At 47.6% G+C, this 23,094-nt stretch overlaps 2 protein-coding genes across 2 annotated transcripts in view; one reads left to right on the forward strand and one right to left on the reverse strand.

The window, feature by feature from the left end:
- LOC125691301 (solute carrier family 23 member 1-like) overlaps positions 1 to 23,094 on the forward strand; it is a 55,894-nt gene that overhangs the window by 17,591 nt on the left and 15,209 nt on the right. Inside the window, exons 2-4 of the mRNA XM_048940538.1 lie at positions 17,997 to 18,076; positions 20,931 to 21,077; positions 22,378 to 22,535. Coding sequence (XP_048796495.1) covers positions 18,023 to 18,076; positions 20,931 to 21,077; positions 22,378 to 22,535 — 359 coding nt within the window. The 5' untranslated portion in view covers positions 17,997 to 18,022. The remainder of the gene's footprint in view (positions 1 to 17,996; positions 18,077 to 20,930; positions 21,078 to 22,377; positions 22,536 to 23,094) is intronic.
- On the reverse strand, positions 5,797 to 10,870 carry LOC125694342 (uncharacterized). Its single transcript, XM_048947397.1, has 5 exons — positions 10,783 to 10,870; positions 9,199 to 9,586; positions 6,587 to 6,838; positions 6,263 to 6,442; positions 5,797 to 6,049 (listed from the first exon to the last, which is right to left on the reverse strand). The coding sequence occupies exons 1-5, from the start codon at positions 10,868 to 10,870 to the stop codon at positions 5,812 to 5,814; spliced, it is 1,146 nt and encodes a 381-aa protein (XP_048803354.1). The 3' UTR covers positions 5,797 to 5,811.

The following is a 23,094-nucleotide window of genomic DNA, read 5'->3' on the forward strand; positions in this document are numbered from 1 at the left end:
CTGTACTTCTGTCCAACAACAGCACAGGTTGGGGAAGCACTGTACTCACTGCCAACTACTAACCAAACTGAATGTTCTCTGTCTGGGCAGGCATTTTTGCAGCAGATCAGTCCTGTGCCCTGGTTACTTGGAAACATGTTTGTGCTCTGCTTGTGCCAGCCTTGCCCCCTCCCACCCCCAAAACAAAGGAAGTGTTTGTGCCCCACTCAGCAGTTCTCTGCTGTAACCTGAAGTGCTTGCTGCTCCATGTTAGGAAGAGGAATTCTCCTCCTGACCCTGAAAATAAGCAAGCTTCCTACAGTAGCCATGATTTGCTTCCTGCTCCGCACAGCTATTCCTGAAAACTTGCTATCTTCATTGTTTCTTGATGTGCCTCCTTGCCACATTTCAGGAGGCACTGGAAGAAGACTGAGCCTGTGTCTTTTGCCTCTAAGCACAGGGTTCAGCTGTTGAGGAGAGAGCTGTATGATAGCGTGTTGTTAGCCTGCTGACAAGCTTCTAGATGAGAGGAAGATTCATAACTAGAATGACCTTTCTCTGTGGTGCTACCCTGTCCCACAAAGGAGTTCTCGTTGAGTCACATAATGCTAAAATGCATCAGTGTTGAGATGGATGGTGTGGCGGTTTGTGCTCCTGTTGGCTTATTTCTACATGCTATCTGGTGCTGATTACTGCACCCCTGCTTAAAAAGCAACCAGCCATTTCACTCTGTTCAGCTGTGTGGGGCTCTGTTGGTTTCTCCAGAGGTTTTTTGTCATTTATGGACTGTTTGTTCCTACTGCAAGAAGTTCTGTACAGGCCCTTCGTTGAAAGGAAGAAGCTCGTGTCTGCTTCAAACATGTAATCATCTCAGTGTGTGGCCTGTCTTTCTTGTTGTATGTATTATGAACATCTTCAGTACTTCCTTGCATGATAACAAGAACAGTGCTTGGCTAACAGGGTAACAGGGTGGTGGAGATGAAGTTGGAGAAAGAGAGGACGGATCATATGCCTCCAAAATGAGTATGGATTCACGTTAAAGGAAGGAAGGGAGTTGTTAGCCTTGAATGCATTGGTACCAGAAGTTCTGCTGCGTTTTCAGAGAATTCTCTGTTCAGTTGTAGTAATTCTGGGGTCCGTACTGCTGGGTTGATGCTGAAGGTTGATTTAGAAAGAAATCATAATCATGATCTCATAAGGAAATTGCATCTATCTGAAGTGACAGCAGGGAATATAATGTCACCTCCTAGTTAAGATGAAGAGCCTTTGCATGAATTCCTTTTCCTTCTGTAAATTCTGGACTTGCCCGACAAGTGTAAGCACGTGTCCTTCCCAGTGCGGTGGTGCAACAGTGCTGCTCTAACCATGCTTAAAGCACTATTGCCAGCTTCCATAACAGTTCTAAATCATAAAATTGAGCAGTTTGTATTCTAAGATCTTAAACTCTCAGTTTTTGTTTTCCCTTCCCCTATCGTAACTTTTATCCAAGATGCTCATTTAATCAGAGACACTGAAGATGCAGAATATCAGGGAAAGTGCAGCAATTTATAGCTCTGTAGAGTGGGTTGTGCTTGAATATATCTTTCCCTGAGATGGCAGACATACACTGATTTCTCTCTCACCCTTGCAAGAGAGCTTGGAAAATGCACCTAAAAAGATCACAGAACAGTTCTTGTTTGTTCCTCTCCTCATGATGCATGGAAGTTGCCCTAAGTTGCAAGGGAGCTTAGGAGCATATATAAATACATGGAGAGGTGGGTGCTGCAGTGCTGAGGACCAATCCCTTTGGGGAAAGCTGTAGTGCTCAAATACAAGCTCGTGCTGCTCAGAACTGAGGTGTGTTGTGATTTAGAGGTGGCACAGTGCTTCAAGGTCAGGGCCCTGGGGCTGTCACCCATCCCAGCTGAAGGGGCCATAGGTACTCCTAACTCCTGAGGTGAGTGAATGCCAGCAGACAGGAATTTCTAGTGTGCACGGAGCAGAGATGTGAGCAGTGCTGTTTGCTGTGAATGCACCTCTGTTAAGGATATTGCTACTTTACAGCTTCCAGCACTGTGCAACTCTGTGGCTAGTTATAGGAATGCCTTCCACGGTGTATTATCAGTCACTACTGTTGAACATGCAGGTAGTGACTGTAAAAACTTCTGTGCTCCTTCCTTACCTTCCAAATGCTGGCACCTTTTTCAGAGCTTTGGGGTACAGTGTAAGAAATGCTGTAAACTCAGTACACCTTGATCTCATATACAGCACTTGAGAGAGTGGGATCTTCATCTTGCCTTCCTCCTGGAGTCTGCCCTACGCTTACTACTGTTAGGTTTGTGTGGTATGTGACAAAAACAGTTTGGGCTGGAGCCGATGCGGTGATGGTGGATGTGCACTTAAAGCAGCAGTCTAGGAAGCTTGTACTGGTAGAGTGTTGCTGTTCTTTTCGGGATCACAAAGAATGCGTCTTGGGATTTCATAGCTTTAGCACCTGAATGTTACAAGTCTTAACGCTAATCTTGCTCAGGTCTTCACGGAGGGTCTGAAAACTCTTCTGCCAGTGCTGACAGCCCATACACGGCCAATAAGCTGAGCTTATCTGAGGAATGTAAATTTTGTCCAAAACTTGTTTTAACTATTTCTAAATAAGCATGAGGGGTGAGGTTTTACGGTATGGAGTCTTAACCTTAATCAAAAACTGAGGATGCATTCTCTGTTTGTTCAAACAATAAGCAACTGATGGTGAAGTTTGTTTGGGACAGAAATTGGCACGACAACCTTGCAGTCACTCTGTTACTCTTCTGATGGTTTCCTCCAATTCCGTGGCCCACCTTTGTAGTGAATATTGCATAAAATATGCAATTTTTATTTAAATTTATAACTAAATCTCCAGGAGACCAGGATCTTGTCTGGAAGCCCTGTTCCCTGGTGTGGAGGAAGCTGAAGGGAGCTTCTCTTGGGAAGAGCAGCCCCACATGCACTGCTCTGGTTTAGAAGTGTTAGGTGTTGGCTCCAAAGGGTGGTGAGAAGGTGTGGGGTAACAGGCTTGTGAGTTGCTTTCTCTTTCTGTTCACAAATTACCTGAAGCTTCTATGTAGGTACCTTCCTTCTCTCTCCTCTTCTGGCAAATGGTGATTCCTGTTGCCTCACTGATGGCACCTAGGGCAAAGCTGATGACGGCTCTTCACAATCTTTGCTCTTTGCTGGACTGAGGCAAAGTGAGAAGGAACTGCGGTAAAGATTGAGTGACTGATAGGGAAACCTGCAATAGAGCTGAGCTTCCTCCCTTACCCCATCTTCCTCCCATTGGCTTCAGTCTCCTGGCAGTCTGAGATGGATGGTCTGCAGGTTCTTCCCTGCTGACAATCTGCTCTTGGAGCTTAGACTGCCACAGGCTTGGGATCAAATTTCTTTGATAGAAATCTTAACTTTTCTCTCTCTCTCTCTCACACAAAAAGTAACCCCCAAGGAAACTTTTCAGTTCTATCAGATGAATATATATTTTTTAATATATCAGTCTCATAAAATGCTTGTTTCAAGTTGACGTTTTTCTCAGTGAGGAAAAGCTACTCTGTCATATTTTTATTGCAAATGCTAACTTTTTGATATGACATTTCAAAATTGGCATCTTTCTGGGCATGGATTATTACAGTCAGCAAAAGATATCTAAAATGTGCATCGCTGCAGTCTGCAGTGGAAGCAGGTGTCAATCTCTATGTAGGAAAAACAAAAAAATAATCCCACTCCACTTCTGTTTGTAAAAGCTTGCTTGGATCCAAGGAAATGTGAACTCTGAATGTGTCCCAACTGGTTTTCTGGTTGGATTTTCTTGCATGAAAATCTCACTGGGCAGAAGGGAAATTGTAATGAGTGGTAATTTTTTTTTTTTATTTTTTATTTTTTCCCTGAAGTTCTGTGAGGAAGAGGGGAAAAAAGAAGGGACAGATATGAAAAGTCTCACTTTTTTACTTATGAAAAATCTTACTTTCTTTTTGTTTCCCTTCTAATTTTATTTTCTTTCTCTGTTTTTTGTCTCTCTATGTGAGCCAGTGATTGAGCAGTACTGCTCCCAGAATAGACCCTGTGCTGAACCCCCACACATTCCGGTATACTTTGGGGAAACAGAAGCACAACCTGTGTATGTGGCACAGTGGGCATGCCAGGGTGGTTGGGAGAGGCCAGAACACCCTCAGCACTGCATCCTAAGTCATACCACAGTGAGCCTGGGAACAGTTCTGGGGCCCTGCCAGTGAGTGGGAGCACTGGGCAGGTCTGATGCTCACAAGAGGTTTACTACAGTCTGTGCAATCTGCCAAATCCTGCAGGGCTGAGTTAGGCTCAGCTGGGAAAAGAGGGAGGGGAAAAACAAGATGTTGAAGGTAGGGCGTGAGCCAAAGGGAAATAACAACGTTGGTCTTGTTTGTCCCCTGCTTTCTGCAGCTTTGCTTGTTATGTGGGAATGAAAGGCTTTTCTTTCTTGTGGTGTGGTTGCTACTAAGTGTCTACTGCAAGTGACACCTTCTTCTGAAGGGGATCTGTGGAAGCTGTTACAGCTGCTGCCTCCCACCACCATCCAGCCCCCAGCCCTTGCTGGTGCCTTATGGTGTGAAAAGAAGACACAGGAGGTGGAATAGGAGAGGCACCTTTATTAGAAAAACTGTCCCTCAACTTCCTTGCAGCAGTTACCAGGGATGTCTGCTAGTAGGTCTTACCTTTATCATAAGGCTGTTCTACCTTCTGTCTTTTCAAGGAAAGAAGTCCTAATATAACACAAACATCCCAAAGCTCCCAGCCTTTGCAGCAGGACAGTTTGAGTATTGCAGTTTGCAACCATGAGCACTGGCTGGTGATGCTTGTGGATTGTGTTCTGGGTGCTCATTTTTCGTCCCTGTCCTGCACACTCAGCAGCTGTGGGGCTGCCAAGCACCTCTTCACTAATGCAGTCAGTAATGGCTTCTGAGCATCCCTGTGTGCTTGCGTTCCTTGATCCCATCTGTCCAGCATGCATCGAGCACGTATGGCCAGGTCTGTTCTAATGCTGCTGGCCACACACTGCATGTGCTGCTGGACAGGAAAATGAGTGGTGGTATCTTCTGGATGCAACCTGTGGCACTTAGCAGCAGTGCATGAAGAGCTAGCAGGTCCTGATGTGTGTGATGTGAATTTCTAATGCGGGAGATGAAGGGATGAAAAGCCCCGAGTTGGTTTTTATTATTATTTATTTATTTCTAAAGGTGCTGGGTCTTTTGTATTGAAGATAAATTCATGTTTTTCTCTTGGCTGGTTGTCTTTACACACTTGTCATTATATCTTGCAAGTCCAAGATTGTTTGCAGGGATGAGTGGATGCTGCAAGTTCTGAGCAACAACCACCACTACTGAAATCCTTTAAATCTCAGCCCGTGCAACACACTGCAAATACTCAGAATCATCTAATGAGATACAGTCCTTGTTCTGGTACCTGGCAGCATTCGCTCAGCCTTTACAAGAGCCCTAAACAGAAAATCTGACCTCTGTGTTTAAAACAGGGAGGTCTGCACCTGCCTATAGCCTCAAGCAGGGCTGTTCCACTTGGCTTTACACATTTTTCCTGAAAGATCAGCTGAGAAGCTGCTAACACGGGAACTTCTGTTTGAAGCGCGCACTTCTGGACAGAGAGGGGGAATAAAAGGATTGTATCAAAAAAGCCTTTCCCAGTTAAGTGTCCAATTTTCTCTGTTTGAAAACCCAGCTGCAGTAATTGGCTCTTGTGAACTCTTTCCTAAACTCTGTGGCGTTTCAAGGAATTTATGTTTGGAAAGAAAGGGAGGAGGGGGAAAAAAAAAAAACAAAAAAACACTGAATGACGGCTTTAGTTTTCAAACGGGCCACTACCGCACGCGTTTGACAGCCTGTGTTCCGCAAAGCTTCGGTAGCAGCCGGGCGGCAGGACGCGGGGCCGGTCGAAGCGGCCAGGTCCGTGGGGCGGCTGCAGGCAGCGGTGCTGGCGGCTCGGCGGGCTGCGGGGCGCTGAGTGCGGCTGCGATGCCAGCTGCGGCCACAGCCACGCTCCGGGCTGCGAGCCGCACTGGGGCAGGTGATCGGGGCTCCTGAGGAAGGCAAGGGGGACGGAGGCGGTCAGACGGCCGCGGCCCCCACGGGAGCCCGCAGCCGGGCGGTGCCCCGTGTTGGCGCCCAGTGAGGGGCTGCGGTAGCGAAGAGGAAGGAAGGGCGGGGGGACCGAACGCCCGTGCGATGCGTGCTTTGGGCTGCAGCCGCTCCTCGCACCGGCTCGCCCGCCGGGCCGTGAGCGGCCGCGGTACCTTTGGAAGGCCGCGTTATTGCAGCCCGCGAACGCCCCCGGGAACACCGAGCTGGAGAGGGCCGAGAGGTGGTAATCGCGGCGGTGGTGGTGCTTCAACCTGCCGAAAGCCTTCCTGCCCCGCCGTGCGGCCGAGCCGTCGCCCGTCCGTCCCGCTCCGGGCTTCCTCCCGAGCCGCTGCCTGCGAGGGGCAGAGAGATGCGCACGCGGCCGCTTTCCGCGCAGCCGCCCCTTCCCCACTCCCCGCCCGCCTCGGCCGTGCGGCAGGTGGCAGCACCGGCCCTTCCCACCCGGCCCGCCCCGAACCGCCGCGTCCCGCACTCACCGCCCGCCGTTCCCCGGCCCCGGGCCGCGGCTCTTCCTCGCCCGCTCCCGCCAGCAGCACACGGCGAAGGAGGCGGCCAGCGCCAGGATGACGGCTCCGCTCACCAGCGCGGCGGCGACGGCCAGGCGGGAGCCCGCGTTGGCGGGCGGCGGGACGGCTGCGGGCAGAGGCAGAGCGCGGCGCTGAGCGGCGGCACGGCGCGGAACTGAGAACGCCTCCGGGCGGAGGGCGGCCCGGGCGGGCCCGGGTAGCCTGTGTGCGAGGTGTTGGAGATCACGGAGCCATAGAATCGTTTCAGTTGGAAGGGATCTTTAAAGGTCACCTGGTCCAACTCCCCTGCAACGAGCAGGGACACCCACAGCTCGATCAGGTGCTCGGAGCCCTTCCAGCCTGACCTTGGGTGTCTCCAGGGATGAGGCATCCACGCCTCTCTGGGAAATTGTGCCAGTGCCTCAGCATCCTGACTGTGAAAGACTTTTTCCTTATATCCAACTTAAATCTCTCCCCTTTTCGTTTGAAACCTTTTCCCCTTGTCCCGTCCCACCAAGCCCTACTAAAGAATCATCCCCTTCCTTCTTACAGCTCCCTTCAGAGCCTTCTCCGTGCTGAACAGCCCCAGCTCTCTCAGCCTGCCCTCATAGGAGAGGTACCCCATGCTTTGGATCATTTCTGTGGCCTTCCTCTGGACATGCTCCAACACATCCACGTCTCTCCTGTGCTGAGGACTCCACATGTGGATGCAGCACTCCAGATGAGGTCTCTCAGTGCAGACCAGAGGGGCAGGATCACCTCCCTCTCCATGCTGGCCACATTCCTTTTAACGCAGCTTTCAGTTGTCTTTTTGGGCTGTGAGGTCACACCGCTGGCTCATGTCCAGCTGCCAGCCACCAGTAAGGGCTGTGCTCCATCCCTACATCCTCCAACCTGTACTGATAGCGGGGATTGCCTTGACCCAGGTCCAAGCCTCTGCACTTGGATTTTTTGAACCTCTTGAAGTTCACCTGTGCCCACTGTTCAGCCTGGCCAGGTCTCTCTGAATGGCATCCCATCCCTTGGTGTGTCAAGTGCACCATCACAGCTTGGTGTCATCCGCAAACTGCTGAGGGTGCACTCGACCCCTCTGTCAAAATCATCAGTGAAGATGATGTGGGCAGGCCACTGGCAGCCTGAAGGCGTGCTTCTGGTGGGCCTGAGTTATTAAACACCAACAGGGACATTGACCAACTTCTGTGAATGTGGATCTACTGCTTTTGGAACTTTGTTGGCGAGGCAGCAATGTGTGGCTGCTGCCTGCAGTCAGGCTGAAGAGATTGGGTGCTTTGTGTTGTGATCAGACTGCAAAGTGAAGCTAAGGGTGTGGGTCTTTTTTGTCACTGAAGAAATTTCTGCATTAAGTGGTGTACAAATGCAGGACCTGCTTAGAGCTGGGAAGATAAGATTTGCTAATGAGCATTTTACTGCAGAACTATGTGAAAACTATGGCAATTAAGTTCATTGCTTTTATTTTGCCATGATTGCCTTTCTTGTTGCTTATCACCAGATTTTACAGCTCTAGATTGAAGGCAAATGGCTTTATTCATATTTAAAGAGCAAGCTCCCTGTGCCATTGTAGAGGCTGAGCCAAAGCATCCGAATGTGGGACCTATGGGATGTTCTGCTCTTGAAACACATGTTTCTGGTGCGACTTTTGTCAGGTGTTACCTTTGTAAAATGTTTTTGTTTGGCTTGAGCAAATGGAAGAGAAGCACCAAAAGCTCTCAGGCTTTTTCCATTTAACATCCTCCTTAAACAGCTGTTTTTACCACAGGTCTGCTTGTAGGTGGTTTTGGAGAGGGCCCCTGAGTCTTTAATTCCCAGTGTGATCAGTAGTTCATGCATAGCTGTATTGTATTTACACTTGTATGTTTTTGCTTACTGCTGCAAAAATAAATAGCATTATTGAGGGCAATTTTCCTGAAATTATTTTCTGTATGCGCACAATTCAGAGTTCATCAGAGAAAGCTTTCTGAGGAATAGATTTTGTTCTTTTGTTATTAAGCCATTAGCTCTTGTGAGTTCCTAACAGGAAGAAAGATCAAGGCCATCTGAAGTGGCACGCTTTGCATGTGCTTTTATAAAATGCACGTCTTGGGTTTTTACAAAGTTCAGCTTTCTTCCCCCATGAAATGTTTTGGCTGTGATTTGCGAGACCTGGGTCTGTACCAGATACTTCTGTGCCAGTTTTTTCACCTGGAGCACCAGGTGCAGGTGTGGATGCCACAATACAGTAAGGACATGGAGCTTTTTGAAGTGTCCAAAGGAGGGCTACAGAGATGGAGGAGGGCCTGGAGGGCAAGGCGTATGAAGAGCAACTGAGCTTCCCTGGTTGGCTCAGCGCAGAGCAGAGGAGCTGAGGGGAGGCCTGATGGCTGCAGCTCCTCACAAGGAGCAGAGGGCAGCGCTGAGCTCTGCTCTGTGTGACAGCAACAGGGCCCAAGGGAACAGCATGGAGCTGCGTCAGGGGAGGGCAGCTGGGGGTGAGGGACAGGGTCTGCACCAGAGGGCATGGAATAGAATGCCCAGGTCTGTGTGCATTTCCACTGAAAGCATTGCAGTTCACCGGTGCCAATGACCGCCGACTTGATGGAGCCTGGCCTGTGCCCTCTCGGGGCAGCTGGGACACAGTTTTATAGGGCCCACTGTCTGAGTCTGGTGAGAACTCCCAGTGAGTGAATGGTTGGTGACCCCACACACCAGGCTGAAGCCCTGCAAGAGGGCAGAGGGGCTCTACGATGCTGGCCTGGGGCTCGGGTTTGCCGACAGGCTCCTTACCCTCACAGTGGGGCGTGGGATGGCTCCAGGATGCGGTGCTCTCCTGTTGGAGGCAGGACAGCCTCTCGCTGCCCACCAGCCGGTAGCCCTCTTCACACCAGTACACAATGACTGAACCCACGGAGACACCGGAGCCTCTATCCACATAGTAGCGTCCGTGGCGCGGTGAGGGCAGAGCTGTGCACTGTGCTGGAGGAGAAGGGGGAGATTAAGTGCAGGTGGTGGCAAAGCCCCCTGCCTTGATGCTTGTGAAATGGCTGCCCATCCCCTCTGTCACTGCTGCAGGTTCTTCAAGTCTCTGAATATTTTTTTTTTGTGCAACTCTAAAGGAGGGACATAGGGAAGTCTAATTGGCTGTATTTGGGAAATGAGTTGCAAACTCTGTAACGTGAAGTGTTCCTGACCAGCAGCAGTGGGACCAGAAGGGTCCAGAATGCAGACAGGGTGCAAAGAGCACCTAGTGAGAAGGAAAGGAAATGTACGGGCATTTTTAATACTCAAAATAGCTATAGAATTTGGGTGGAACTCAAAGCAATTAAAAATACTACTTTATGCTATGGAGAAATACTGTGTTTTTGCTGAGATGATGTTGGGCTGGCATAAAGCATAAGCTTGAGTAAGATCGGTCTTTCTTCAAGTCTAGCAATACTGGTTAGGAGGCAGTGCATGCATCTGCATGCATAAATGTAGCAGTGCTAAGGACACTGCCTGGATGCCTGGACTGGATCTGTTATGTGGCTAAACTGTCTGACACTGGCCTGCACTTTCCCCACCAATCCCTAGCAATGGTGTGAAGATGGGGTGGTCCAGGCACTGTTCCCAATAGGCACTTTGGAAACAAGACATACTGGAGAGAGGGGAAAGAAGACATACTGGAGAGGTTTGGGAATAACAGTTCAGTAACAAAGCACTGGGCAGGCACCCTGTGGCAGCCCCAGAACTAAAGGGGATACCTCTTCACTGGGGAGCTGCACCTGCTGCACATCAGGAACCTGATTGAAAGCCATAATCACCCTCAGCATTTGGAGACGATTCGTGCTTTTAACAGATCTCCAGCCTCATTTCTTTTTGAGGGTCCTGGCTCAGCCTGTGAAGACAGGGGTGTGTTTGCTGGGCCCATCCCATGGCTGGAGAGCTGGCCTGTCATGATGTGCACAGAGTCAGCACAGAGGAGAGCTTTACGCTATAAGGAAGGCAGTCAAGCCTTAAGTTTTCTCCCTGTGCTTGCAGCTTTGCCTCTGATGTGACATGTCCCCAGAGCACAGCACAGGATCACACAAGCACTGCAGCCCCCCCACTACAGAAACACCCGTGTGCCCTTGTAAATATCCCTGTGCACCATGCGTCCCCCCACAGCCCACAAATGGAGAGGCTCACTTGAGTACCTGAGATGTTGCTGTGCTCGTAGGTCCCGTTGGCAAAGTCTCTGGGCAGCCTTTTCTGGATTTGTCCTGTGGCAGGCAAAGCAGTCATGGGCCCAGCAGCACTGCTCCAGGCAACACTCAGGCAGCTCCAAGGCAGTAGGCAAAGACTGATGCATCTCCCAAGCCTTTGTCCTGTCATGGTTTGAAGAAGCACAGCATCCTTAAGCGTCCCACACGCCTGTGGTTTCCCTTTGCTTATGAGCAGGAATCAGCTGGGCTTTAGAGCGTTAAGCCCTAAGCAGCAAAGCTAGCAGCCACACTCCACCCTGCAGGCAAAGCCCCACATCCTTGCTCCTTGCACTGTCAGCCCTGCTGTGGCTGCACACTGCTTCCCTCCGTCCTTCTCCCAACCCCGGCTGGGATCCTGCAGCCTCCACAGCACCCCACACCTCTGGCCCTAGGCTGCAGTGCTGTGAGCCTGCTGCAAGAACAGGCATCCAGCAGGGAGCGAGGGACAGCAGGATGGTGCCCAGGTCCATCTTTCACAGCTGCCTCTTGCAGGGACCAGCTGTCACCAATCCTCCAACCATGGTGGCTTCCCCAGGTGCTGGAGCTGTGTGTGCTGGGCATCACACTGCCCTGCTGGTTTTCCACAAAGAGCTGCTGAGCCCCCTGAGCGCAGACCTTCCTGTGTGCATTTCTTCTCTCCTGCCAGAGCTGAGGGCTGATGTTCTGTAAACACCTGTGGAACAAGATTAAGTGCTACTGCATTCAAAGGGGGTTTGCAGTAGCAATTCCACCACTGTGGGAACCATAGAGAAATCAGTTTTCCTTTTGACTTGGGCTTCTCCCTGCACAGTGTCCCTTAGCCAACTTATGATTATTTACAACTGGCACTTAATGCAGCTGTAAGGATTCAGGCCCAGGCCATCACTCATTAGCAGCACTGATAGGAATATAAGGGCTACTACATCATACTTACCGTCTAGGCATGAGGACACTTGCAGGAGGTTACAGGTTAGCAGGGAGATGCTTTGTGAGCCATCTGGTTTTTGTTTGCCTCATTTATGCCCAGGGCCTGTAGGCACAGCCCAGGAGCGGTGCCTGGGTGCTAGCTGCCTTGTTCTGGCTGGTGTGCTTGGCTGGTGTACTGTGTGTACACTGCACAGCCAGCCTTCCCCAGCACCACCTCCAGCCCCATACAGCTCCCTGGCAGTGGACCCAGTACACACCATGAGCACATGGTATCCGGCAAAGGGCCGGTGGCAGACCCCACATCACATGTGCTGAGGAACAAATGGGCTCAGCGTGGCCCCGGGAACAAAATAACCACACTTCAGCTAGTGCTCAAAATGCTGTGTAGATGACAGGGATTATTTCTTTGCTAATGCTCTTAAGAGCTATTCCGGAGCCCGAAGGAGATGAAGGGGCTTATTATTGCAAAATTAATATCCTGCAGGGGAGGGATTTCATTGCCATTCCTTGCACCTTGCTTTCTGGTGGCAGGGGGCTGTGCAGAAATGGGAGCTGGGCACTATTCTGCATGGGGCTAAGGCAAGGAGTGTGTCCGTGTCCTGGCTTGGAGAGCCATTTCCTGGCTGGAAAGAGGGACAAGGAGGCTGCAGCCTTGGGGTCTTGGCTGGAGTCCTCCAGCTTCCCAGCAGAGTAGAACATGGATGGGTAGGTGGGTGAGTGATCTCTACCACAGCAGCCTGTCAGGCAGAGCACAGCTGCCAAATCCAGCTCAGAGGCCCTTCATACCTGCTCTCAAGGTCTCTGCAGGCTGGTAGGGATTTCTACTTAGGGATAAAGCTTTGCTGTGCCCAAGCAGCGTTTTTCCCTACCTTTGTGCACTTTTGAACCTTTCAAATCCCCCTCTCTGCAAAAATACCCTCCCCGTGTCCCATCTCCCCTCGTTGTGGTGCTCTCAGTCAGAGATCAGATCCTTTCCCCCAGCACGGGCAACCAAGCAGAGGTGTGTTGCCATCAGGATGGCACCATGAAACTGAGATGTCTCCTTTAATCACCTGTAGGTGTCTTTTCCATCCAGGCTCAGCCCATACCCTCATAGTGATCTCCTGATATTGGCACAGCCACCATGAGCTCTGCGGTTTGTTACTGTGCTGCGGTGACACTGAAAAATACCAACTCTGGAGAGGAAAGGCAACTTTTCTTCTGCCTATCTGGAGGAGTTTTTCTGGAGGAACACAGGTAGATGAGCCCTGAAGACAACCAGAAAAGGCCATGTGGTGGTTTGGATCACAGTGTGCTCCAGGGTTTGGCCCACTCTGGGCTGGGCATGGAGAGCAGGTGGGGCAGAGATGGTGAGCACAAAGCCCCTTCCTCATGGGGAAGTGCTCATCCCCTGGAATTGACACACTGCCCTGGCAGCAACAGGATTGAGGACCCACGCTGAGGGCTGGGCTATGGGTGCAGCTAGAAGAAGGAGGAAAGAGGAAAGGACCAATGTCATGGTTCTATGTTTTCATCTGTCACGGTCAAATCTGTCACGGATTTGACCAGATCAATCTATGTCCGTGACAACCAATCAAGGCAGATTTGCTGAGAGAGCTGGGCAACAGCAATGGTCTTGCTAGAACAGAGCTGTGTGACCTTGGGTGTTGCACACAGACAGGGGATGTTGCTGCTTGACTGGAGCCTGTGTAATTTCACTGTGATGCTTATTTCTCCTTTCACAAGAAAGTGGCAACAGGGAGGCAGATGTGCCTTAGCACTTCAGTTACATATATGTGTTGAGTCCTTTGGATGAGAAAAGACAACCATGAGATGTGGAAAGGGGAACAGTGAACACAGAGGTAATTCTCTGATTGGGATTTGACACATTGTTTCCCACTGTGGTATAGAGATCCTGTTTCAAAAGTAGAAAGACATTATTTTTCACTATTTAAGAGAATTTGCTATAATTAAGTTTATCCCCCTGCTGTGTTTTAAGCAACCATCCTTGTACATAAACTTTGTTGTAAATGCTAAGTGCACTGCAGTGTGTTGCATTGGTTGCACTTAAGTGATGAGAACCATTTCTCATAGGAAATAGTGTATGCAGTCCAAAACTAAAAGCATTGCACTCATCCAGTTCCACTAGTGAGCAATGAAGAACTTTTTTGCAGAATCTTAACTTTCACAATCAAACATAAAAGTAGTCATTTCAAGCCAGTGAACATGGGTGATCCTATTTGCTTGCAGGAGGTTCCATGGAAGGAAGGGTATTACAAGTATTTTGTGACTAAATTACTTATTGCTTAGCCATTTGCTTAGCACTCAGCTAACCAACCAGGGCTAGCTTTGTAGAAGCTAGAAAGATGTTTCCAAACTTTTTTGGTGCAAGGTCTCTGTATTAGTTCTGTTCTATTCTGTATTGCTTTTATTTCATATCCTACATTCCCTCTAAACTCATGTTTTTCTAGCTCCAGTAGCTAGGACTTAGTGCAAGAAGTTTGTAATAACACTGTGGATGAACCTGCCCTCCCAGCAAGGGGCTTGATGTGAATCACCAAATCTGCATCTCCCTGGGTTGTGAAAAGTAACAGGACTTGCATGTACGCAGGCACTTGCCTCATCTGCATCTTCCCATAGATTCTTGTACGTCCCCATGCTGGTGCCACTCTACCTGCAGTTTACTGGGATACTGCAACTGTGTGTTCTCCCCTCCCTCCTTTCATTCTCCCAACTTCATCCTTCAGCCTGGCTTTGCACGCAAGGCCTCACACAGGACAACAATGAGCAACAGTACTGATAACGCTGAAACAGATTAACTGCCACAGATCTGTCTCAAACTGGGGGGCTGAAAATCTGATAGTAGACACCTGGTTCAGCACATGCCTAAAAACAAAGAATGAATATGAGTCAGTCACCTTACTTTGTAAATAGAGAGCAGCCCGAGAGCCCCTTGAGCTGTGCTACACAGCAGCTAGCTGCACAACAGGACTTCCTCTTGAGCAGGGTCACCTCTTGAGGTTACACCTGTGCAGAGATCTCTTACACCTTGACGTCAGGGTGCCTTGTCAATACAGATCCTCAGTAAGTGACTAATTGTTTTAAGCTTTGTTAGCTTTGCTAAGATTATATCTTAGATTTATGGTAAGCTTTTTTAGCTTGACTAAGACAACGTCTTAGATTGTTTGTGCACATATGATCTCTTAGATGTAACCTGTTGACCAAGTCTGGGACTGGGAGTGGGCCCGGTTGCACCTAGCCTCTTCACTTTCATGGTTCAAGGAGTTTAGAATGCAAGTGGGTCCACTCTAAATCTCGTGACTCAATGGGAGAGTCTTTTGTATGTATGTGTTTAATCCTACCCTTTATGCAGTATATCATCAAGTGTATCCAGCCATCTCAAATCTTTTCCTATAATTGTTAAATCACTTATGTTGTATCTATATTATATCAATAAATATATTTCTGCTTCTCTCTTATGAGTGAAGTGTATAATATAGTCATTTCTATCCATGACAGACACCCGTCTCCTAAAGAGTGCAGGAAGCTCCTTGGTCATTGAAGCGTAGTCAAAGGCAGCTCAGGTTTGCATCTCAAAACATCATTGTAAGTTGATCCATTGTACTTCCTGGAAAAGGCTCAGAGTTTCAGGGAGAAATGTAGCACAAGAGAGATGATGACCCTGTCAGGAGAGTCAGGACACAGATGGGCCAGGCTCTCCTTCTGTGTACAGAAGACTTGGGGTCAAGATCGAAGATTTCCACTGAGTCTCCTATGCTTCCAAGCTTTTCCTTGATTAGTTGATTGTCTTCTCCTGCCTCCTTGACATAAGCTGAGACAGCCTTTACTGACATGAGCAGCTGGCCAGTTTGATGGACAATAGGAGATAGACCAAACACAGAAACTTAACGGGAATTCATACGACAGTTTTTGGTTCTTCTTTACTCACACATCCTGAATAAGTTGAACAGGTGAATGCCTGGCCTTCTTTATTCCTAAAAGCAATTCATACAATTGATTAGGCTGTTACAAGTTTATGATATTACTGGTTCAGCGTGCATCTTTGCTAACTGAATTATTCCTGTTTCTAAAAATCTCAGCTTTGTCATTTATAGCTAATCTTATATATACACGTGTATGGATACATATGACATACTCAGACATTTGCATGCACATGGATAACTCCTACAGTCATTGTTACCTTCCAAGACTGGGACATCCTGGGCTGGGGCACTTCATATGGAATCTATTTTAGTACGTACTTTGTGCTATTTCATGAACTTCTAGATTCCATATTAGCATATTAACCTTTTTTTTTTTTTGGCTAGAGTCTGATAATGTCTTCATTCCTAATAGGCCTCCTCTGTTGCCCAGGCTTTGGGCTACTTAAGACTTATGTCCTGCATTATTTCACGAACACCTGCAGTCTGTTGGTACTCTTAAAGTGCATTTTTGACTGCAGAATTTACTAGAATGGAAAAATGATTTTCCACTCAGTTTTTTTTTGTGAAAATGACTTGTTGTTCTTACTGATAATCTTGTTGTTGTTTTCTTCTTACCCTGTTTACTTAATACTCCTTTTGTGAGCAGTTTCATGTGCTAACCTAGATGACGCAGGAATTGTAGTGCACTTGTTGCACTGTGTTGTTACACCAGCTTATATGACCAAGGAGATGAATTGATTATTGAGCACTTAGGTCTCATTTGAAAAGAATGTTATGGCAGGGCTGAGGAGTCATTGAACAGATACTGGGCTGAAATTAAGGGATGGAAGACTTTCCTGATTCATGATCTCGTAAATGTCTACTGGGAAGGCAAGGTTAACCCAGAGGAATACTGTGCCGTGTGTTGTGAGGCACAGTGTGTGGCTGATTCATGGAATGGAGAAGAGGCAATGGAAAATATCAGAATACACAGATGGAGATGGTTGCTTCAAGAACTGTACTGTATCCATAGAGAAACGCAAAGAAAAATGTTCCTTTGTGAAATGAGTTAAAAAATCCAATGCTTCTTTTCTTAGAGCTTTGCAATAGTGTATCCTCACTGGTACTGCCTGCTGGACATTGTCAATATATATGGTACAGTGTGAATTTGTATATATGCAATGAACTGCAACCATATAGTAAATAAGAGATGAGCAGGTCTATAAAACAGGGTGGCCTCTGCTGCTCGTTCTGTGCTGGGAATGGTTAGAGTTGAGGGCAAAAGTGTCCAGGGTGTTTGACCAGGGAAAGAGCTCTCATTTAGAGCTTGTAGGAATAAATACGACCTCATGCCAAGATCGGTGGGGCTGGAAATGCATCCCCGGGTTAAAAATATGGGGAGATCTGGCAATACCATGAATACCTGAGGATTTTGATACCTTAAGATTTATTTACCCAGCAGCTCATAACTTCATTGATGATGTTTAGCCATGATTGTCTTCTCTCTGTAATGCAGTCCCCATCTGAAGATGCCTAAGAATACCAATGCTCTACACAAGAAACAGAGAACAGAACTGATTTTTGTTATGCTCTTCCTGCTTGGAATCCAGGAGATTTGGGTTATCACTGTGCACGCAATAGCAAGCCCCTCTTTATGGGACCTTTCTGCAGCTGGTCTGCGAAGTTCATTGCCTTGGGGAGCTATTAAATTAAATAGGAGAAGTGGGGAGAGGTGGCTAGAGTGGCTTGATGGAGCATTAGCACAGTTTGCTGTTTGTTAAGATAAGGGTGGCTGGGCTTAAATATATCTGATTATCTCCATTCAATCTCCATAACACAAGATGACTGCAGTTGTACCTTAGCCAAAATACACAGCAGTTTACATGCAGAACAAGTGAAACCACCTAGAGACAGCTCTTCTCTAAAGATGAGCACAAAGTTCTTCAAACAAGGCCAACCCACACAGGAAATGAAAGCAGCTGTAGATCAATAAGGAAGCAAGTTTCAAGGCTGGACAAGGAGAGCAGGGAAATACCTTGATACTCTCTGATACCCCCCCTTGCATCCTTACCTACGGAGGAAATTCTTGCATCATCTGTTACTGCTTCACTCTGAGAAAGATTGCTTTGCAGTTTGTTTTGAATGCCGGTCCTCTAATCAGCTGGAGAAAAGGAGTCACTTACATAAGCCAAGGGGTAGGAAACACTTGGGTGATACTGCTCACCTAGGATGGACTGCTGGCTGACTCCTGACGTCCAGCTTCCGCTTTTGCTTATCCAGTTTCCTTAGGGCAGTAGTGACTCAGACAAGTGGCAGTTTAGGAGGCTTTTCTCTTCTTATTCATCTTTCTTTTTCAAGGCAGTCGGTGAAGAAAACTGGAAGGCATGGCCCCCTCCACAGACAAAAAGCTCAACGGGCTGGATAACCCGGGCTTCATGGTGAGTTTGCTCTTCCCCAAAAAGTAATTCTTGCGTAAATCGGTGTGAGTCCTGCAAACTGCAGACTGCCTGTGAGTAGGCTCGTCTGTGGTCTCTCAGCTTTTCTATCAACAGGAATCTGAGGAATTACTGCCTCACTAAAGTCTGCTGCTGCTACAGATTTAGTGCAGTTTCTGCTCTCTGATGCCCTTTCACTTCTTTTCTCTCCTTTACCTCTAAAATGATAGAGTAGATGAATGGCAGTGCAGGTGTATCTGTGTTGAAAAGGTGGTGATTTGGTAGATCCTTGTGCTGATGTCTGTGTTTAGAAGCATTTATGTATTAGTAAAATTACAAGAGAAATTTAGCCCACTGAAGAATGTTTCTTTTTCTTGTGGATCTATTTCTGTTGAAGTAAACTGGAAGGGAGGTGAGTGAAAAAGGGATTTGGGGGTCAGTGGGTGTTACAGCAGGGCAGTAAAATCTGTAAATGATGTGTGGATTCAGCAGTGTGCAGTGTACTGGGGATACTGGGAGCTGTAACAGTGCCACAGGGAAAGGACTCGGGTCACAACAGCCCTATTCCTATCTCACGCAGTTAACTTCCAGTGGAGTTAACCTCCCTTAGAAATGAGAAAACCTGTTTGTGTTCTGACAGTGGGAGTAGAAAGATGGGATTCTAATATGTTGGCATAGACCCCCCCCCAAATAGGGGACTATGGAGGACTCATTTAATCTCCTGGTGCCCAAGTCTCCCATTTCTCAGAGTGAGCTTGCTGGCAACAGCGGAGGTGGAGTGCTATGTGTGCCAGCTGTAGGGAAAGCCTCAGCGAGGTGCTCAGAGCAATGAAGAGGCTTTCTTTCACTGTTTTTAATGGTCTCAATTTTTACCTGTTCTGCTGCTGGCAAGTCTGATGAATTGTAACTTCCTACAGTTTGAATCACCATTTTCTTCTACCTGCCCAACAGTTCACTTTCTGATCACCTTCCTGGTGCACTTAATTTAAGATACAACACAGGGAGGGCATCCTGTTCCCCTGGGCTCATGAGAGCAGCTGGGCTGAGAACCACTGGCAGCAGCTCTGGCAGCTCCTGTGAGGGCCTGTCCCTGTTCCAGTCTGCTGCTGCTTTGTCCTCCTTCCAGCACCTCAGCATCACAGGATGGCTGACATGGGAAGGGACCTCTGGGTCATCCGCTCCAATCCCTGCTCCAGCAGGGACCCCTACTGCAGGCTGCCCAGGATCATGTCCAGATGCCTTTTGAGGAACTCCAAGGATTAGACTCCACAACCAATCTGGGCAACCTGTGCCACTGGGTCAGTGGTCATCCACACAGTAAAGGAATATTTCCTGCTGTTCAGGTGGAGCCTTCTGTGTTTCAGCTTGTGTCCATCACCCCTTGCTCAGTCAGAATTTGTCTCTTGACCTGCCTCATCCTGTTCTCTCAGCTGCATGCTTCTCTTGCTGAACCATGCTCACTCTCCTTCAACTCCTGGGGAGGGTCAGGCACTCATGTGATGGTCATAGGGGGCTGTGACTGACACAGACTCTGCATGACTGGAATATATCCCTTGGTTAACACAGGAAAAGTTGTGGTGAAAGGAAAGGAGCTTACTGCTGTCTGCCTAGCTTAGGCTTCCTTTATCCATGTTGTTATTCAGGAGTAGCTGTCCCCATATAACTCCCTGCATGAGCAGTCTTAAATATCTCGCTGCTTATTTGTTAATCCACAGATCATGCTCCCTTGTTCTGAAATGAAAATGCCTTCATGGGGAGGTGTTTAGGAACGCTTTTTGCTCGTGAAGCTCATGCCTGAGCTCACTTGGAATTAACTCTGCCCTCTCTTATCTGTTTTGAAGGAGCTGTGATGCTCCCAACCTGCCTAGGCTGGGTAAATATATGGTGTTTTGGAACATATCAAAACACTTTGACAGTGTGATCATAAATGGGACTCAGCCACAAGGCTGGAGATTTCAAGAAATTATGCAGTTCTTTGGGACTAATTAGCCACACCTGCAAATTTATAACTGAATATAACATTGATTTTACATCCTTGTTCCCTGTTTGCAGCATTAGCTCCAGTGTAGATAGGCCACGAGTGTTACAGCACACACCTTGCTTTCAGCATCCTTCTGTTCTGTCAGAACTTGGAAGATTAAAGAAAATGGAAGTTTGGTACTGGTAAACTGGTTGAGCATCTTTTGACAGCAGATTTCTCTGCCACATGTGTGTGCCTGGGGTCCCCAAGCTGGAGACGAGACCTCAGCTCACCCTGCTTTTGCCAGCTGGCTCCTTTGAGATGGTTCACCAGGATCTCATGCTCTTTGGTTTCCCCCAATTCCTTTTTTTAGAGAGGTTTTAGAGAGGTGTCCTGTGTAAGACCCAGTGCTGCTGTGTTTATTGAGGGGAAACTCTTGTAAGGATGTGTGAGAACATCGAGAAGATTTAAGAGAAGGAAACAAAATGCAGAAAAGTCTTCTAGTCAAATTGGTCAAATTGTTTTAGGGCATTTTGTCAAAAGATCTCTTTGGATGGGACAGAGAACAGGGACCAGTGCAGCATTCAAGCATTAACCTGATGCACACTCCTTCCTGCTTCTGCTTACAGATTTTTCATCCTTAATGAGACACTAATGATGCTAGCACACTTTATCAAAATGCCTCTTTGAGGCTGAAACACCCTCCAAAGTTTCCCTGTTTAGACACACGTGCAAAGAAGCACATAAACAATTTCTTAAAGCATTGCACTTCTTTTGTAATCTTGACTTTGTTGAAAATTACATCTGAAGTTCTCCCACAAGACATGGAGCACTGCCTCAAGACAGGCAGCTGCAGGGCTGAGCTATGGCTAACAAATGGTTTTTCTCATTGTTCAGAGTGAAGATGGGAGCCACCACTGTGCCTCACTGGATCGCGCTGCCCAGGGCCCAAAGGAAGGCAAGAGCAAGGGGCAGAGCAACAGGCTGGCCTACACTGTCACTGACATACCCCCCTGGTACCTGTGCATCTTGCTGGGTATTCAGGTATGAGAGGGCTGCAGGCAATGGGTGGGGATGGATGGAATTTTACCAGGTGTTCAGCCAGTTAATGGGGACAAAATCTGTATTTGGGAGTGCTTTTGGTTCTGATGCCTCTGGAGCTGTGGACTTAGTGTCCTTAGGGTCTTCCCACCACTCCCTAAGCACTGATTGTTATCCTCCTGCCTGCAGCAACATCCTCCCCCTTGATGTGCAAATAGTAAGGCAGAGACCTAGGGCAGGAGTTAATAACAACAGGTCAGATACTTCTCCTGAAATCAGCAAAATGTCTGTAGGCTTCTAAACTTTTGCCCTTCCACTGCAATAATGGCTAAGCAGAGGCAGCATGAGAAGGGTCCACACTGCTTTGGCTAATGTCCATGCCCACGCATGTTAAATAACCCAATGCAACCCAAAGTTAATGGGTACAGAGCCTCAGGGAACAGAGCCCTCAGAACGACTAAGGAAGCAACGCACTGTTCTTGGAGCTTGGTGGACACCTTGTACTTTGTTTCCTTAAATGGTCACCTTGAATTTAGAATGTATAACAAGGTTTTGTGAACGTACTTACATTGTAAATTTAATAAAACGTACCTTTAACAAGCACAGTGAGTTTCCAAGTGCCACCAATTCTACCATTGCTATCCTGTACTATGAGTGAGAATTAGGAAGTCAAACCAGCTGAAACAACCTTACCTCATCAATTGCTCACCAAATTATCTTCATATTTAGTAATTAACCAAAGGTCATTATTAAAGTATGCCTGTGACTCTTTTGAAAAATACAAAATGCTTGATCTTTCCATTCTTTGGCATTCATTTATATGGCTGTTTATAACTTCACTGTGCGAGAAAAGTTGTTGGCAGCAAAGAATAGGTAACTCCAACTTACAAATATTTTATGTTATTCACTGAGGTGCCAGTGAAATGGATTGAAACATTTGTACTCTGCTCACTTAATGTGATCATTCTGTTACCTTTCCCTATGATGTCCCTTCCTTCCTGGTAGACTACTCCCAACAGTTTCGTTTGCAGGGCAGGGGATAAAGCTGTTCTGTCTGACAGTGATCTGGGGAGTCCAGAGCACTACAAAAGGTCTTTGGGCATGGAAGGTGGGAGAATTTTATGGGGGTGCACTGCAGATCTTGTAAGTACATCCCCTAACAGAATGTTTAATGTATCAAAAAAGAGAATGAGTATACTAGTATGATTCAAATGCAAACATGTTAGTTTCTTGTAGGTTTCCCCCAGTAATGCAGTATTGCCAGTTCTGCATCCTTCACCCTGTCTTTCTCTGTGGCTCTTAGCATTTCCTAACAGCCATGGGAGGTCTGGTAGCCATCCCACTGATCCTCTCCAAAGAGCTCTGTCTTCAGCATGACCTCCTCACCCAGAGCCACTTGATAAGCACCATCTTCTTTGTCTCAGGAATTTGCACCCTGCTTCAAGTCCTCTTTGGAGTCAGGTAGGTCAACTGCAAGAAATGGGACATGCAAGAAAATTTATAGATGCAATTTCTATGTGCTCAGCAGCCAGCTTGCTGTAAAGTTTATCTAGTATGGAGGGTCATTTGTTACCCTTAGGCAATCAGTACACATGCCAAAGCATACTGCAGTCACTGTACACAACAGGTTTGCAGGGCTGCCTCACTGCTTGGCTTTTGCATTTCCTGGTACTTGATGCATCTTTTGTTGGGCTCATAAGGAATCTGTCATGAAAAAGGTAAAGCATTAAAAAAGATGCAGTATACAGTATCTGCCTGCTCCTTACTGGAGACCCTATGGCTGTGGCAGGTCCTTTTCAATCTGGCCTTGGCCCTGGGTGCACAGAGATGTTCAGAAAAGAGTTCAGGGGGGTAACTGGGAGAAATTGCAGTTCATCCTCCACCTTCAGAGACTCAGGAGAAAGTTAAATACTTTGTAAGAGATGCATCCTCAGTGCCCCAAAGAGCCTGGGTCCTTGTTGGCCTTGCAAAATTTCTTCTATTCCCTTTGTCATAACTCTGGACTGCCTCTCTCTTTCCA

The sequence above is a fragment of the Lagopus muta genome, chromosome 1 (genome assembly GCF_023343835.1).
Source record: "Lagopus muta isolate bLagMut1 chromosome 1, bLagMut1 primary, whole genome shotgun sequence".
Taxonomy (NCBI): Eukaryota; Metazoa; Chordata; class Aves; order Galliformes; family Phasianidae; genus Lagopus; species Lagopus muta.

Excerpts from the sequence above, each read along its gene's own strand:
- LOC125694342 (XM_048947397.1), bottom strand. The coding sequence starts at position 10,870 with ATGACTGCTTTGCCTGCCACAGGACAAATCCAGAAAAGGCTGCCCAGA. Across the intron at positions 6,839-9,198 it reads CAGGCTCCATCAAGTCGGCG|GCTACCCGGGCCCGCCCGGG; the intron begins GTCATTGGCACC and ends CCTCGCACACAG. Across the intron at positions 6,050-6,262 it reads AATAACGCGGCCTTCCAAAG|GAGCCCCGATCACCTGCCCC; the intron begins GTACCGCGGCCG and ends TGCCTTCCTCAG.